Source organism: Neofelis nebulosa, chromosome 8, assembly GCF_028018385.1.
Source record: "Neofelis nebulosa isolate mNeoNeb1 chromosome 8, mNeoNeb1.pri, whole genome shotgun sequence".
Classification (NCBI taxonomy): domain Eukaryota; kingdom Metazoa; phylum Chordata; class Mammalia; order Carnivora; family Felidae; genus Neofelis; species Neofelis nebulosa.
Window position 1 is genome coordinate 20,544,228 of NC_080789.1, and position 16,079 is coordinate 20,560,306.

The 16,079-nt window shown below is 39.0% G+C and overlaps 1 protein-coding gene across 1 annotated transcript in view; it reads left to right on the forward strand.

Annotated features, from left to right (window-relative positions):
- The first annotated feature begins 1,283 nt into the window (after positions 1-1,283).
- SLC5A8 (solute carrier family 5 member 8) overlaps positions 1,284-16,079 on the forward strand; it is a 63,302-nt gene continuing 48,506 nt past the window's right edge. Inside the window, exons 1-5 of the mRNA XM_058741643.1 lie at positions 1,284-1,694; positions 6,580-6,645; positions 8,788-8,839; positions 13,433-13,500; positions 14,521-14,675. Of these exons, the coding sequence (XP_058597626.1) occupies positions 1,344-1,694; positions 6,580-6,645; positions 8,788-8,839; positions 13,433-13,500; positions 14,521-14,675 (692 nt within the window). The 5' untranslated portion in view covers positions 1,284-1,343. The remainder of the gene's footprint in view (positions 1,695-6,579; positions 6,646-8,787; positions 8,840-13,432; positions 13,501-14,520; positions 14,676-16,079) is intronic.

Here is a 16,079-nt window from a genome sequence, read left to right on the forward strand (position 1 = left end):
CTGGGCTGGGCTAAATGCATTTTGTGGATTGCTTATGAAGGATCACCTGGTAAATTATAAAGATGTATGACAATGAACAAGGTTGGCCTGAAATAGACCTATGCCAGGGCACACTTGACTGGAGGGTCTATTTCAGAGGAAAAACCTGGGAGTCATGTTGCTTTACAAGCATGAGTCATGTATTGTTAGTAATATTTGAAGGGAAGCCACTTAAAATATGTCCTGAGTACTGATACTGGAAATGACCTTGTTTTCCATATGCTTTCAGGTGTCTTCACCTAAGTGTACATATTTATGCCTATATTTAACACCTATCTACATTTGGGTTCTACAATGCATAGCATTGCAATTAAAAGAACGAATTCTGATATGAGACCTTGAATAAAAATCTTAATCCCCACCATTTCCTGGCAAGTGTTTTAATCTTCCTAAGCCAGTTTCCTCCTTTAAGAAATGGAGATGATTCCTGCCTCAAGAGTAATTGTAAGAATTACATTAGTTAATGTATAAAGTACCAAGCATGTTATATGTCACACGGTTTAAGTCTTCCTTAAACCATTAATACAATAGAAACTATCATATTTAGGAGAGATTGTAGGGATCAGAGATGTTTATTGAATGAAAAGGCACCCGAAACCAATAATATTGCACTGTATGTTAACTAAAATTTAAATAATATTTTCTTTAAAGGAGAAAAAAAAAGTCACCAATAGCACAGATTTCTTCCTCTCCTTTGTAATTGCTTACCTGCCTAAGGACTGGAACCTCAGCTCACCGCACACTGTCACCTGAAACGCCCATCAAGTTATCAAAGAAGGCAATGTAAAAACCCCAGGTGTATCTTCTCGTAAGGACCCGGACTGTTGAACCGGAAAGCGAAAAGTACAAGTGTTACAACTGACCTTCGACCCGCGCTCCCCCATCGGTCGCCTGTTTATTTAAATGGTGCGTCCCCTCGGGTGCCACCTGGTAACATTTAGGCCCAGCGCTCCCGGCGGATTCGCGGGACGCGGCTGGAGGCGCCAGTTCTCCCAGGTGTCCGCGGCGCTCGGCGACCCCGGCCACCCCGGGCCCGGCACCCTACGGTGAGGGCTTGGCGTGGCTAGACGAGCTCGGCCGGCTGTGGTGGGTGCAGAGGCCTCCGCGCCTAGCCACGTCCCCCCCTTCGCGGGGCGCTCGGAGCCGGCGGGGACCGATACCTGGAGGACGCCTCCAATCCCCGCGGGCGCCACGCCTGCCGCGCCCGCGGCGCGGGGAATAAGAAGTGAGCGCCCCGCCGCAGAGGTAAAGCTGTGCGCCGCGGGGCCACGGTTGGAACGCAGGACCCGGGAGACCGAGCGACCATGGACGCGCCGCGGGGCATCGGCACCTTCGTGGTGTGGGACTACGTGGTGTTCGCCGCGATGCTGCTCATCTCCGCCGCCATCGGCATCTACTACGCCTTCGCGGGGGGCGGCCAGCAGACCTCCAAGGACTTCTTGATGGGCGGCCGCAGCATGACAGCCGTGCCCGTGGCGCTGTCCCTCACCGCCAGCTTCATGTCGGCCGTCACCGTCCTGGGCACCCCCTCGGAGGTCTACCGTTTTGGGGCCATATTCAGCATCTTTGCCATCACTTACTTCTTTGTGGTGGCCATCAGCGCGGAGGTCTTCCTCCCGGTGTTCTACAAACTGGGAATTACCAGCACCTACGAGGTAAAGGGTGAGGGTGGGTTGGGGGGGCGGGGAGGGGGCAGGACTTTTCAGGCTCTTGGAGGGATTTTCCTGGGGGCAGACTCACCACCACATCGAAATATCTCCCTGTCCAGGTCCATTACCTCCTCTGCCCTCCCCTTTTGGGGAGAGGTGTCCTGTGAAGTCCACAAAAATCTTGGAATTTGCTCTCAGGAGCTCACTGACAAAGAGAGGCTTCCAAAGTAAACGGAGTGATTTGGATTAGTGCTAAGGCGCTTTCTGCTTTAACATCTTTGATTCCGAGTCAAGGGGAAAGATTTTAAAACTTTTTATCTGGGGGAGGGTAAGTTGTTCAAATCTCAGCCTCTTCTCCTTGAAAGGAATCCCCTTGTTCCAGGTCCATAGGCACCACTCACTTTCCCAGGATCGTCTGGGAAGAATTTGCGCACTCTCCCCTCCTTGCCCCTACACACACACACACACACACACACACACACACACACACCCTCCAGAGGCACATGCCCAAGTGGGTAAGGTGCTGTAACTCCTGTCCCAGTACCTACATTTGAGATCAGAGTCTACCCCTTACTAGCTGGGTAACCTTGAATGATTTATTTAACCTTTTGTGCCCATTTCTTTCATCTCAAAATGAAAGTAATAATACCAACTACCTCATCTAGTTGTTGGGAGGATTAAATGAGATGATGCAAGGATAACATTCAGAATAGTGTAGGGGGCTGGGTGAGTGCTGGGAAAACGTGGGCCATAAATATTTGTGGTGACAGTAGCAGACGTGGTTATCTTGGGATAGCTAGGAAGATTTGGCTGAAAGGTTCTTAAACAGTTCTGCCTTTTCTCTCAGTGGAAAATGATTAAGGAAGGCACTTGTTGGGATGAGCACTGGGTATTATATGTCAGTGATGAATCACTGGGTTCTACTCCTGAAAGCAATACTACACTGTATGTTAACTAACTCCAATTTAAATCAATAAATAAAACCATCTTTCCTGCTGCACAGCTCCATTGGTTATAGGTTTTCTCCAGTTGTCTGCAGGAAAGGACTTTGGAGAGGGAGGGAATGTTTGGTTTAATTTAAAGAACTGTTGAATGTGAGCGGGGTGGGGGTGCAGTTCAGCACCCTTAGTGGTCTCTTTATCCAGGCACTAACCCATGAGGCACATGGGCAAACCTGCAGAAGTTTCCTTGCGCACAGGTCATTATCCAGAGGGCTCTGACACTCATTCTTAGCCTTAAGTTCAGGTACCTTTTGCTCCAGTCCAGAGTCAACTGGAAGGTGGTTTCCTAGTGAGGCTGGTTCAACTGGTGCTGGCTACGGGGCCTCAATGGCACAACAAGTGTTAGTGACAAACTGCCTGGGCTGTGGTGATGCCATCCAGGGTGAGGCACCCCTGGGGCAGCAATGCCTTCCACTCACTCTGGTCATTGTGTTTGGGAGAGTTCAGTCATCATCCCAGAAGGGAGCAGAATGGAATTTGTTTTGCTCAAAATTAACAAACTGGCTGCCCCAGGCCAATCTTAATTTCCTTTTTTTTTTTTTTTTGACCCTTAAAGTGTTTTGAAAGAAAATTAATTTAGCATTTATGATGTTGAGAAGTCAAATACAATTCCAGATTCTAGCTTCTTTTGAAAATTTAGAAGCCTCGGGGCGCCTGGGTGGCGCAGTCGGTTAAGCGTCCGACTTCAGCCAGGTCACGATCTCACGGTCCGTGAGTTCGAGCCCCGCGTCAGGCTCTGGGCTGATGGCTCCGAGCCTGGAGCCTGTTTCCGATTCTGTGTCTCCCTCTCTCTCTGCCCCTCCCCCGTTCATGCTCTGTCTCTCTCTGTCCCAAAAATAAATTAAAAAAAAACCTTGAAAAAAAAAATTAAAAAAAAAAAAGAAAATTTAGAAGCCTGGTGACACTGGGCTCACATTCCCTGGGGTGAATTCCATGATCAATTCCCAGTTTTACAGCCATTGTTCTCACTTCCTGTTAATTCTCGTAGCTGCATGGTTACTTTCTCATGATAGAGAAATCTTTATCTGCATTTTTGTCTTTCTCAAAAATGCAAAAGGGAACATGGACAGGGTGAAGGGAGTACTTGGTTTTGAGAGAGATGTGAGAGGACATATTTCTTAGTGGATGTGAGGAATAGTCCAACATTTTAATATATGAACACCTGGCCAATCCACTTGTGTATATTACTTTATGAGTCCTTAAGCAGTTTGAGTCTGTGAGCTCTGATCTATAGTCAACCAACTCCAAAACTCAGACAGGGTTTGAAGAACCTGGCAAGAGGACTTCAGTCCCCAGACATGAATGCTCCTCTCATAAGCACTGACCCATGCCTCCTCGGGACAGCAGCATTAATTCAACCAGAAACAGATTACCCATACGTTTCCAGCGGTGGAGGCTGTTAGCAGAGTTCCAGCTAAAAATGGCAAGAAGTTAATGTTTACTGAATGCTTAATACATGTGTGGCACTGGGCTGCATGGTTTACACACATACATTATCTGACTCAATACTAAAACAATCCTTATAAGGGAAGTGCTAAGAGAGCCCCATTTTGCAGACAGAGAGACTCAGAGTAAGTTAAGCTACATAAGAGTGTGAAGCAAAGTAGACACATGCCTAGAGGCTGTGCAGTGGTGCATACTGGCTGCTTCTGAAGCCTCTGGTGAGTCTGTTATAACCCTTAAGCAGGGCTTACAAGAGTACAGAGAGAACAAGGGAAGTAGAACAGAACACACAGAGTTGTGGGCACGCTGGCAGCTTGCATGACTGGTGGGTGCCCAGCAGCTGGGGTCAGGGAAGTTAAGATAACATGCTTTGTCCCTGACGATTGGCCATAGCAAACACTCTCCTGTAACTCTTTTCTATTTGTTTATATATGCCTCAGAGGGCACCACCTACACAGAATAAGAAGTCCAGCGCTGGGTGATATACCTGGTATTCTTGCTCAAATATGAAATCTCTTCCTAACTTATATTTCTTTAGCTAGAATTGGCTATTCAGAAGCATATCTGTTATCATTTATCACTGCTTTTAAAGTATAGGCCTGATAGGTGTTAGCCACTTCCAGACCCACAGATAAGAATGTAATGCAGGAATACAATTTCGTTCACCACTTCTTCAGGATCTTTCTGGATCCACAAAATCTGTGTGTTGGAACTGAGTTGTCTAGGTATATATATATAACCTATAATCCCTAAATATATATGTATTTTTGTGAATTATATGTATTTATATATATTATTCATATGTATTTATTTTGAATACATATGTATGTTTATAATTATGCGTTATATTTATCTGTGGATTTGGATGCCAATTTTTAATGTCTTACTTTGGAATAACAAGTTACAATATTTCCCCGTCCATTTATATCACTTGATAGCCTCCAAAACCCTGCAAAGTAAGAGGGGAAAGAATTAGTACTGTGATCCTCATTTTCAACAGGAGGAGCCTAAGATTTCCAGTGACTTCCCCGAGCTTGTGGAGTCATGATTGGGACTGGGTCAAGGGCTGGAACTCCTCCACAAAACTATGCTGTGCTGTGTGTTCTTTACTTGTTAGTTGTTTTTTGAAGGTCCTACCATGCGTCAGTGCCACCCACTCACTCTGAATCTTAGAGACATGGTCAGTTTGCCTATTTATTTGGAATAATGTAGTGGTTCCCTGCCAAGATTTCGGCATCAAATGGTCCTAGACTTGCATTGTGGCTGTGAGAATTGTTAGGTTGCAACTTTGGTGTTCTCTCTGAACCCCAGTGCCCTCTGCTCTGACTGGTAGTACTGGCCTCTGGGAATTGTTGGAAGGACAGTGTATATAGCAAGCACTCTATAACTGTCACCTGTGTTTATGGAGCAAAAATATCTCGTGTCCTTGCCTCTGATTATTACTTAATGTCAATTTTTCCTTCCTCTTTCTTTTCTCCTGCTCTATGAAAAGACTTGTTTTCAGCTTTAAAATTCTCTCTACATGAGTAATATTCAAGTTAAAGAATGAGAACCTAGCTTTCTTCCAGCTCTAAAATTCTATGACTCTAACTCTATAATATATTATGACATATACTATAGGAGATAAGCAGATTATATTTTAAGATGTCAAGGAAAGTAGGAAGAATTGGCAGTTGTTCATTGGCCCCGAATGGAAACTGACATAGACTGATTTAAATAAAAAATAATTTATTTGGGAGGATACAGGGGTAGCCCATCAGAGAGTGAAAAGATGAGCAAAGAGGCTGTGAAAAGGATGGAAGCCAGGATGGCCTCTTCAGGCCACTGTCAGGATCAGTCCTCTTTTGCTCCAGCCATTTTCTGTCTTTATATTATGCCTCTAAGATTTAAGTATCCATTGGAGAGAGAAGCTGATTGCCTGAACTTGGGTCATATGACCATCCCTTGGTCAGAAGAGGCAGGGCGCCTTGATAGGCAGTTCCATCACAATTGCCTGCAGTGGGAAAGGTTGATTCCAAAATGGATCAGGGAAATATCTAAAGTACATACCAAGACAAAGGGGAGAATGGCACTTTGCTCATTCTATAAATGCAGAATATAATCCACTTATATATATTCTTGAAAAGTCAAAACTAGGGATGGAGAACAGATCAGTGATTGCCAAGGTTTAGGGGTAGGGGGAGAGTTTGACTACAAAGGAACAACATAACAGAGTTTTCTGGTGGTGATGGAATTGTCCTGTATGTATTAGAACCTAATGGCCTGCACTTTAAAACAAGAGTTAATTTTGCCGTATATATATAAAAAGAGTAGTAAAGTAGGAATACAGAATACAAATCTTATGAGGTTGCTTTAAATTTCTAACCCCTTTACTTCTTGAGCAGCTGGTGTTTCACAACAGCATAAAGTTTTCACATATTAACCATTTTTCACTTTTTTGGAAACAGTATTTAGAGCTTCGATTTAACAAATATGTTCGTCTCTGTGGAACAGTCCTCTTCATTGTTCTAACGGTAAGTTACTCTCCATTAGTTTGTTTTACCTTTTGTCATCTGAAATGTTTGAACTAAGGCATCTGGGCCAAGCTTATCTGGTAAATGAATGAAACATAAGAAAGAGATGTTGAAAATAGGAGACAAAAAAGCAAAAACACTTGCTGTTATACAGCATCAACTCTTAAGATCATTAAACCGTGTTTCAGCAAATGCCCCACTTCTTGGAAAACAGAGTGTTTCAAGTGAATGCTAAGTATTACATTAATCAACTAACAGTCATGTTGCTTCAGGAGCACATGCTTTTTCCTCTCCCACCTCTGCTTCTGCCCACCAAAGTGACTGAGATGTCATCATTACTGAAATGACAAAGATATTTGAAGGAGCTGTAGGAGCTGATGGTAGGAATTGTAACAAAGGGAAAACAAGTAGTATGTTTCATAGTGTTTTGCAACTTGTTGAGTACAGGTTTGTAAAAATTAACTGACATAGGAAGACACTAGGAAATAATTTCATTTGCTTGAAAGCATGCTCACAAAAGTGAATCAGTGCTCTCTTTTAAAAAGCAGAAACTTATGCCCTAATTGAAGTGGTCATCGAGTATAAAACAACAGAACTATGCACTCTGGAGTTTTTAAAGCCGAGTACAAGTCAGGTAATATAAGTAAATGCAAATATAGATTTACTGATTGACACAAATGGAAAGCAAAGATTTGCCAAGCAGTGAATGACAGAGAACACTTCCCAGTCTTCATCCAGGTTGCTGGAGGCTTGTCATGATTATTGTCACATCATTTATATCGATCTTCCTCTTGACAGGTAAATGCTTTTTGGAGGGATGGGTTTGTTAATGGAGATCTAGGAAGGAGTTTTCATTCTCATCCCTATTGGTAATTCAATTCTCCAATCACAAGCAACCCTAAGCATTTGCTATAGCATAACAGAGTGCCTTTGTAAATTATTTAACTTGACTCCATTTTTTATCTCTGTAAATTGCATAACTTAGATTGGTCCTTAACACTTCCAGTGTAAAAGGAAGGAACCCTTTGGGGTCTGGTAGAGATTCCGACAAAGGATTGAGGCCAGTATCTTGCATTTACCAACTGTTTAGTTCCTCTTTGGATCATTTTTAGAAATGCCTACAGAGATGAAAAGTGGGGAACAAGTGTCAAGAAGGTGGCCTGTGGTCATGTTTTCAAATTTTCAAGTTGGTCCGGATAATGACTGTGGAAAGTTCATTACTACAAAAAGAGGAAAGCTTTACCATCTCCCTCTTGAAGGACTTACTTCCATTGACCTATCCATGTAGTATAATCAAACATTCAAGTACTACATAATATGGCTTTTTTCATCATTTGTCTTTATAGAGTAAACATGGAATCATAGAGAATCATAGAACCATATGTTTTTATAAAGTAAATCACATAGAATATATATGAATATACAGGATACGATATACAGTATTTGAAAAATCTAATGCAGTGAAAATAATATCCTAAGAAAAAAAGACCACATTTATCATACTAATGTGCCCCAGATTCATAAATATTTGTTAGATATATGAATGAAAAATAATATAGAATATCAAAAAGATGGAATATAGTTTTTGTTGGCTTTCAGGGTTTTTTTAAGTTCAAATTTATAGTTTTGTTTAATTAATTAGCATGCAAACTTTTTGAAACCAGTTTCCAAAATTATTACTGTTTTTCCCAATTAAGTATGCAGTGATTAACAATAGTTTGAAGTATGAATGAGGAACCATCTTTTTTTTTTTTAGGTTTGTATTTTTTCTTTCCTTTTAATTGTTTAGATCAAGGAAAATTGATTTCAAGCTTCAGTTGATGGATCAATGACTATCTGCACTGAGCACCATGTGAAAAGTCCATATTTTTACTTTATTTTTTTTTATTTTTTATTTTTTATTTTTTTATTTTTTTATTTTTGAGAAGTCTGTATTTTTAACAAAATTGGCCATAAAAGATTTCTGTAATCTATGACCACATCACAAACGGTAAAGAATCAGCTTCACTTAACTAACATTTTCAAGTTACAGATTTTATCATGTATACTGAAACTACTGTTTTAATTCATAATTGAGTTTATAAAAAATTAATATTTTATTTTATAATTCATACAGTATATTTGGTTTTCTTTTTCCCCTAGATTCTCTATACTGGAATTGTTATTTATGCCCCTGCCCTGGCTTTGAATCAAGGTACATTTTAGAGTTAACAACTATGTCACCACATTTGGGGGCTCATTTTTAAATAGACTTTATTCTCTCCTTGGGGAGGGGGGAAGATGGAAGAATGCCTCCAGTAACCTGCATCAACTTGAGGGGAGCAAGATGGCTTTAAGTGTTTACTCTCACAGCTTCTTTGAGTTCCTGGGTCAATAGCTCCAAAAGACCTATGATTAATAGGAGGGCAGACCTCACTGAGGAGTGAATCTTGGATGTACCAACCAGCCACGCTCCATTCCTTCAGAATGAACGCCCCCTGTAGTCTAAGTCATGAATGGCTGCACTTTTTTCCTTGGTAGCTGTAACCAGGAGCCCATTGTCAAGAGGCTTCTGTGTTACTCAGCTCAGTTCCATCATGAAATCTGGCAGGGAGAGAAACTTTTCTTCTTCCCATTTCTAACATGGTCCGTAATTCAAGAGAGGGAGATATATGTGACTTGAAATATCAAATCTTTCCTAGTGACACAATGAAAGATGGCTATAGTATCCTTTTAAACAAATCTATGAAGATGGTGCTGAGCAACAAACTACCCTTTGGATTTGGGCAGATAAAAGCCATGGAACTGGAATAGTTTACTGAACCAAAGATGCCTGTTAGTTAGTCTTATCTGCAAAAGGCTTTCGGGGAACCCCATATCCTTTGAATTCTTATCAATCAGATGTGAATTTATCTCTAAAACTGCCTTGTAAAATGGACAAGTGGACTTTGATGGGAAAAATGTGATGCGGTTCCTGTGAGTTAATATAAAATGGAAGAACCCTGCTAAATCCACACTCTCATTTCTTGATTTCATGATAGACAGATAGTAATTATAACCTAAGTTTATAAAGTATAACTATGTCATTACAAAGAAGAATTCCATGATATAATGTGCTCTTGAATTCTGAATGACAGGCATGTTCCATGTCAATATTACCAACGTCATGAGTAGGTCGATTTCATGTATAAAGAGCTGACTATAAGCTTCATAAGTTACCTATTGGCCTTAAGTGTAACTAAAGATGTTGGCTTTAGGGTTTTAAAGTACAGTTATGGCAGTAAGAGAGTACTGCTTTCCATCTGTGAAGAAATTGAGGACTCAGATCTTATCAGGTTATTGTGCCATTCACTAGGAATTAGGACCTGAGACTGCATTTTGACTGCTTGAATATCAATTGTGTATTTTACTGTGACCAAAGCAGTATATACCAGCATAAATATAGTACTGGCTGTGCAACAGATGCTGCAGAGAAACTTGTTTAACTGAAATGGATCTTAACATTCTTTGAGTCTGATCATTTTCTTTTTACTTTTTTTAAAAAATTATAGAAAAACTCAAACATATACTAGAAAAAAGAGAATAGCATAGTAAACTCTAGTGTATCTTTAACTCCACTAAAAATGATCAACTCTTGGTTTAATTCACTCCGTTTCACTCACTAGATTATTTTCCTGTAAATCTGAGATATTTTATCATTTCATCTGAATTCAGGGTCTTTTAAAAATAGGGATATGCTTTTTTTTTTCTCCACTGAGGTAAAATTGACATATAACATTGTATTATACTATAATGATTCAATATTAGTATGTATTGCAAAATGACCACCACAATGTCTAGTTGACATCTGTCTCCATACATAGTTAAAAAATTTCTTTTTCTTGTGATGAGAGCAAATTGGTATTTATTCTCTTAGCAACTTTCAAATATGCATTATAGGATATAAATATGCATTATAGGATTATTATTATTATAGTCACCACGGTGTACATTACACCTCCAGGACTTACGTATTTTATAACTGGAAGTTTGTACCAGCATGTGTTTTGCAAATACAACTATACCATTTTCATATCTAAAATATTAAAATCATTTTTTTATATCATCAATATGAAGTCAGTGTTCAGATATCCCTGATTTTCCCCCCTTTTTATCGTATTTCATCATATGCATCTCCAAAATCTGTTTATCCATTCTCTTATTGATGGGCATTGGATTGTTTCCAGTTTTAGGCTACTCTGAATTAGAGCTTCTAAGATCATTCTTGTTCAGGTTTTGTTTTGTCTTGCTTTGTATTTGTTACAACCTCAAAGCAGAATGTGACTTGAGCACTACTTTTTCACTCACAAAACTTGCTGAGTTACTTTTTGAACAGCTTTATAACATACCTACGTAGGCTTGTAATTTTGCTACCTCAAACAATGTTTTTCTTTGGAAAACAAGCTCTATAGATAGTGACTCTCATCAAGTCAGTTCAGTTTAACATACTAGTTTTTAGAGGCCTGTCACATGTAGTAGACAACTACAGGGGATAGAAGATTTAAAAAGTAGATCCTAGAAGGTGAAAGGTATTTGAACCAGTATTTTTCTTTTAAACATCAAGGGATAGCTCAGAACACTTCAGTTACAAAAAGTTTGGTCTTACTAAGGAATCTGCTAGGTAGCCAAACACTTCAGACCATGCAGTTAACACTAGGTTACTTACATCTTGCAACAAATGCTACCTTGTCCTGTTAAAATAAGCCAACATGGAACTAGATAGAAAAGGAAAACTAGCTGGGTTTTAGTTCCTACTTATCACAGCATCACCCTCAGAAAGTGGTTCTTGTCCTGCCATACAGATTTTTAAAATGTTAACAAAAATGAAGAAAAACATCCTTGAATGTATTATCAGGGGGAATGAAGATAAAGTATTGAATACCTGTACAAGTAATTCTTGGGGCAGCGCTTACTCCAGTTCTTCCATGCGTGACGTGTCACCATCCCCCAGGAAGAGCAGCATCTCTTTGGTTACAGCAGCATTGCCATCATCAGCAGTGGGGTCATTTTCATCAATAACCAAGACCAAGTTTGATCATCTTGTAGAACCTGTTAGCGTGTGTCTGGGGATTCTCTTTTGACACACGTTTTTATTTCTAGTGGGAGAATACCTGGAAGCAGTATAGGTAAACATACACCTATTATGACCCAGCTCAGGGCAGGTTCATGTACAAAATTTAAGAGAAACTGGCAAATAGTTTCTCAAAATGAATGTACCATTTTACATGCCCACTCCACAATGAATGCATGTCTGAGTTACTCCAGTTGTGCTCCTGCCTTGGCTTTGAATCAAGGTACATCTTAAAGTTACCACATTTGAGGCTAATTTATTATATAGGAAAACAATTGACTTTTGCATATTAACCTTGTGTCCTGCAAACTTGCTATAATCACTAGTTCCAGGAGTTTTTTTTTTTAATATCAATGATCATGTCATCTGTGAACAAAGAGAGTTTTATTTCTTCTTTCCCAATCTATATACCATTTATTTCCTTTCTTGTACAATGTTGAGAAGAAATAGTGAGAGAGGGCGTCCTTGTCTTGTACCTGATGTTAGTGGGAAAGCTTTGAGTCTCTCACCATTAAATAGAGTGTTAGCTGTAGGATTTTTGTAGACAGCTTTTATCAAGTTGAGAAAGTTCCCTTCTATTCTTAGTTTATTGAGAGTTTTTATCATGAATGGATATTGGATTTTGTCAAATGCTTTTTCTGCATCTTTTGATATGATCATGTGATATTTCTTTTTCAGTCTGTCAATTTGATAGATTCCATTAATTGATTTGAAAATATCAAACGAGCCTTGCATACCGGGGATAAATCCCTCTTGGTCATGGTGTTTAATTCTTTTTATACTTTTTTTGGATTCAATTTGCTGATCCTCAATTTGTTGAAGACTTTTGCATCGGTGTTCCTGGGAAATATTGGTTTGTAGTTTCTTTGTAATGTCTTACCTGGTTTTGGTATTAAGGAAATCCTGGAGTCATAGAGTGAGTTAGGAAGTATTCCCTCTGCTTCTATTCTCTGAAAGAGGTTGTAGACAATTGGTATAATTTCTTCCTTAAATTGTTAGAAGTTACCAGTCAGCCTGCCTCAGCCTAGAGCTTTCTGTTTTGGAAGGTCTTTAATTACTGATTCAACTTCTTTAATAGATATAGACCCATTTAGATAATTTATTTCTTGTTATATGACTTTTGGCCCATTGTGTCTTTCAAGGAATGGGTCTATTTTATCTAGATTATCACATTTGTGGGTAGAGTTGTGATCCTTCCATTTAAAAAGAATACAGTATGCCTCTCCACTTCTTAGGTAAATGGTGGCAAATTATACAACTTTTCTCCTTCTTGGTTCCATCTTAGTAACATGCACAACTCATTTCGAGGAGTGGTAGAATAGTGTGTTTACTGAACCATGATGACCAATAGTCTATGACCCCATTCAGTCTAGTTAACTTCCTCACAATATCAAGTTGTTTCTTAGCTTCATTACAATAGAAATGCTTTCTCATGTATTTTATTTAGCCAATGTTGGATCTAGAGATGCTGTCTGAGGGTAGAAACTAGGTCCATTTAACTCATCAAGTAAAATTTTAAACTCCACTTGTTTGGGGACATTTTATGAGATTTGGACCTAGTTTTAGGCAAGAGTAGAGAGGTAGGGAGAAGATAGGTGCTCTACAAATGATATAGATTCCTAATGATGATTTTTTGAGAAGTATTTTTATTATACACGTTTCACAGTTACTCATGCGTTTTCTTTTTTCCTTTCACAGTCACAGGATTTGATCTGTGGGGTGCAGTAGTGGCGACAGGTGTGGTCTGCACATTCTACTGCACACTGGTATGTCAAGGACATTATTTCTCTTTTCACTTTATCCGCTTGCTTTGCAAAATGGAAAATTCCAGTAGTTGTGTTCTGCAAACAGCATTGTTCATGTGTAATATCCTACTCTTATCTCCCACAAGTGTAACTTTTTGTAAGAAATATTCAATCTGGGGAAAAATTTGATTCTTTATAGAACATTGATCATAACTGAAACTTCTTTCTTTTATCTGAACCATTGTAGTGGTCCTGAATTTTGTCTTCTGATTCATCTTTACTGTTGCTAAATTATTATAGTTGTGTTCATATTATTCCTAGGCTCCAAAACCTGAGGTAGTTTCTCATTGCCTATAGGTAGGAGTTACAGTCAAAATATATAACATCCATATAGTATGGACACTGGTATTATTATGGATGCTAGTTCCTAGCAGTGGTGCAATTCTTATGGCATCCCTGACATACTAGGTCTTAAGACTTTAGTTGCTGGATCTTCTACAAGATGGGGATCTCCAGGAAGGGATGTTTCAGCCAAGGACAGAGGAACTGCAGAGAGACTCTTGGCAAGTTTTTGGTAGTGGCTAGTACAAAATGATTTTAGTACTTCAACAACTGGTATGACCTTCTATATGCATACTTGATTGGATATCAGCCCTGCCTATGGGATAAAGTCCATGAAAATGCCTCTTGCAATTTGACTCTGAATTTTCTTCCCAACAATCTACCTATACCATTCCACTTTGTTTCAAAATGTATATCTGGCTACACTTAACATGCTATGTACTTTGACTTTTTATGCTTTTACCCATGCTGTTTTCTCTTCTGGGATGACCTTTCATCTTTGCCTCTGCTTCTGTCTGAAGGCTTGGCTCAAATCTCACCTTCTCTTGAAGGTTCTCCCAAGCTTACAATCTATGTTGAATGTACCTCTTGGCCCAGATCCATGTTTTCATTATTTTTATCCAACATAGCATATAAGCATGTAGATTATTAATAATGTCTGATAAAAGCATTAATCCTAATATACTTTTCTCCTCAAAGGGTGGTCTTAAAGCAGTTGTCTGGACAGATGTTTTTCAAGTTGGGATCATGGTAGCTGGATTTGCATCTGTGATTATACAGGCTGTAGTGATTCAAGGTGGGATCAGCACTATTCTAAATGATGCCTATAATGGTGGAAGATTGAACTTCTGGAAGTGAGTTGCTATTTACCTCCTGATCAATAGAATTCTCCTTTTTTTTCTATAAAAATAATCTTTTTATTGAAAGAGTAAGTTTATAATAGACCTCTAACAAATAGACCTCTAAGAACATAGTACAAAAAATTGAAGCTGACAAGTTAATGTGTGAGGGGTTTCCACCAAGTCTTTAAGGGGTTGAAACAGTCAGTTGGTTAGTTACATGGTACTTAGAATGGTCCTTCTTCCTGAGAAAGGACTGATAGCAAAAGAGTAATTTTCTTCCAGATATTTAAATCTGGAATTGGTTAAAGGGTAGGGTAGGGTAATTAGAGAAGAGATAGTTGGGAAATAAGAAAAGGAAACCTTTCTTAAGAGAAAAACACCAGAAGATCATGCTGCCATTTTCATAGTTTTTTGTTTCAAGCAGCCTAGAGAATTTTTCTATTGATATTGCCCCAACAATATATAGTACATTATTATTATATTTCATAATTGTATATATGTATTAAATGTTATATAAAATTATATATTATTTCTAGAAAATTTACTAGAAAATTTATGACTAATGTTTCAAGTGTCAGTAGATTGTGTAATATAGCATATCTTAAGCAGTTATTCATGTTTCCTGGAGAAAGACCAGTGGGAAAACTAGACATTTCATCCCAAATATATCACACAACTTAAAACAATATTTAAAATACCTTCCATTGTGGTTCAGTAGTGTCATTCTTGTTATCATGTTCAATGTGGAAAGGGGCTTATTTTGACTTGGACCAGCGTATTTCCTCTTTAAGAAGCCCTACTTTGAGACACACAAGCTGAAATCACTGGCAAGAAGAAAAAAGAAAAGCATTTCTTACTTGGTGGCTCTCTTCTAGTTTTTGAAAATGGCACTAACATTTGAGAAGAGATTTTTCAGAAATTGGACAGGGACAACATATTAATTTTCAGAGATGAGTTGAATTATGACAAATCAATTTCAACTATTTTCTATTATTACTATGACTACTTCAAGATTCAGATTCCAAGGAAGAGCACCTCCAATTGTCCTAGCTTGGGCATGATTCCATACCTAAGTTGGGGCAGAGCAGGACTTTGTATTGACAACCACTTAGACTATTTTATGGGGCAATGGTTGTTTCCCAAAGCGTATTTGGGTTGCCATTACTAGAGGATGGGAGAATGGATACCAAGAAGCAGAAACAATCAGTGGCCACGCAGAAGATCTTGATTACTCCCAAATCTCTTCCTAGTAGGCTTAGATTGAGGGGAGAAGGTTTGGAACCAATAATTTTTTCTGCAAGTTAATTGTCACTGTGTATAAAGGCAACCCATATTGCTGCATTGAAGTGACACCTTTTACATTGATGAGAGATTATTGAAAGTAAAAGATTAGACATTTTCATGATATGTTTACTT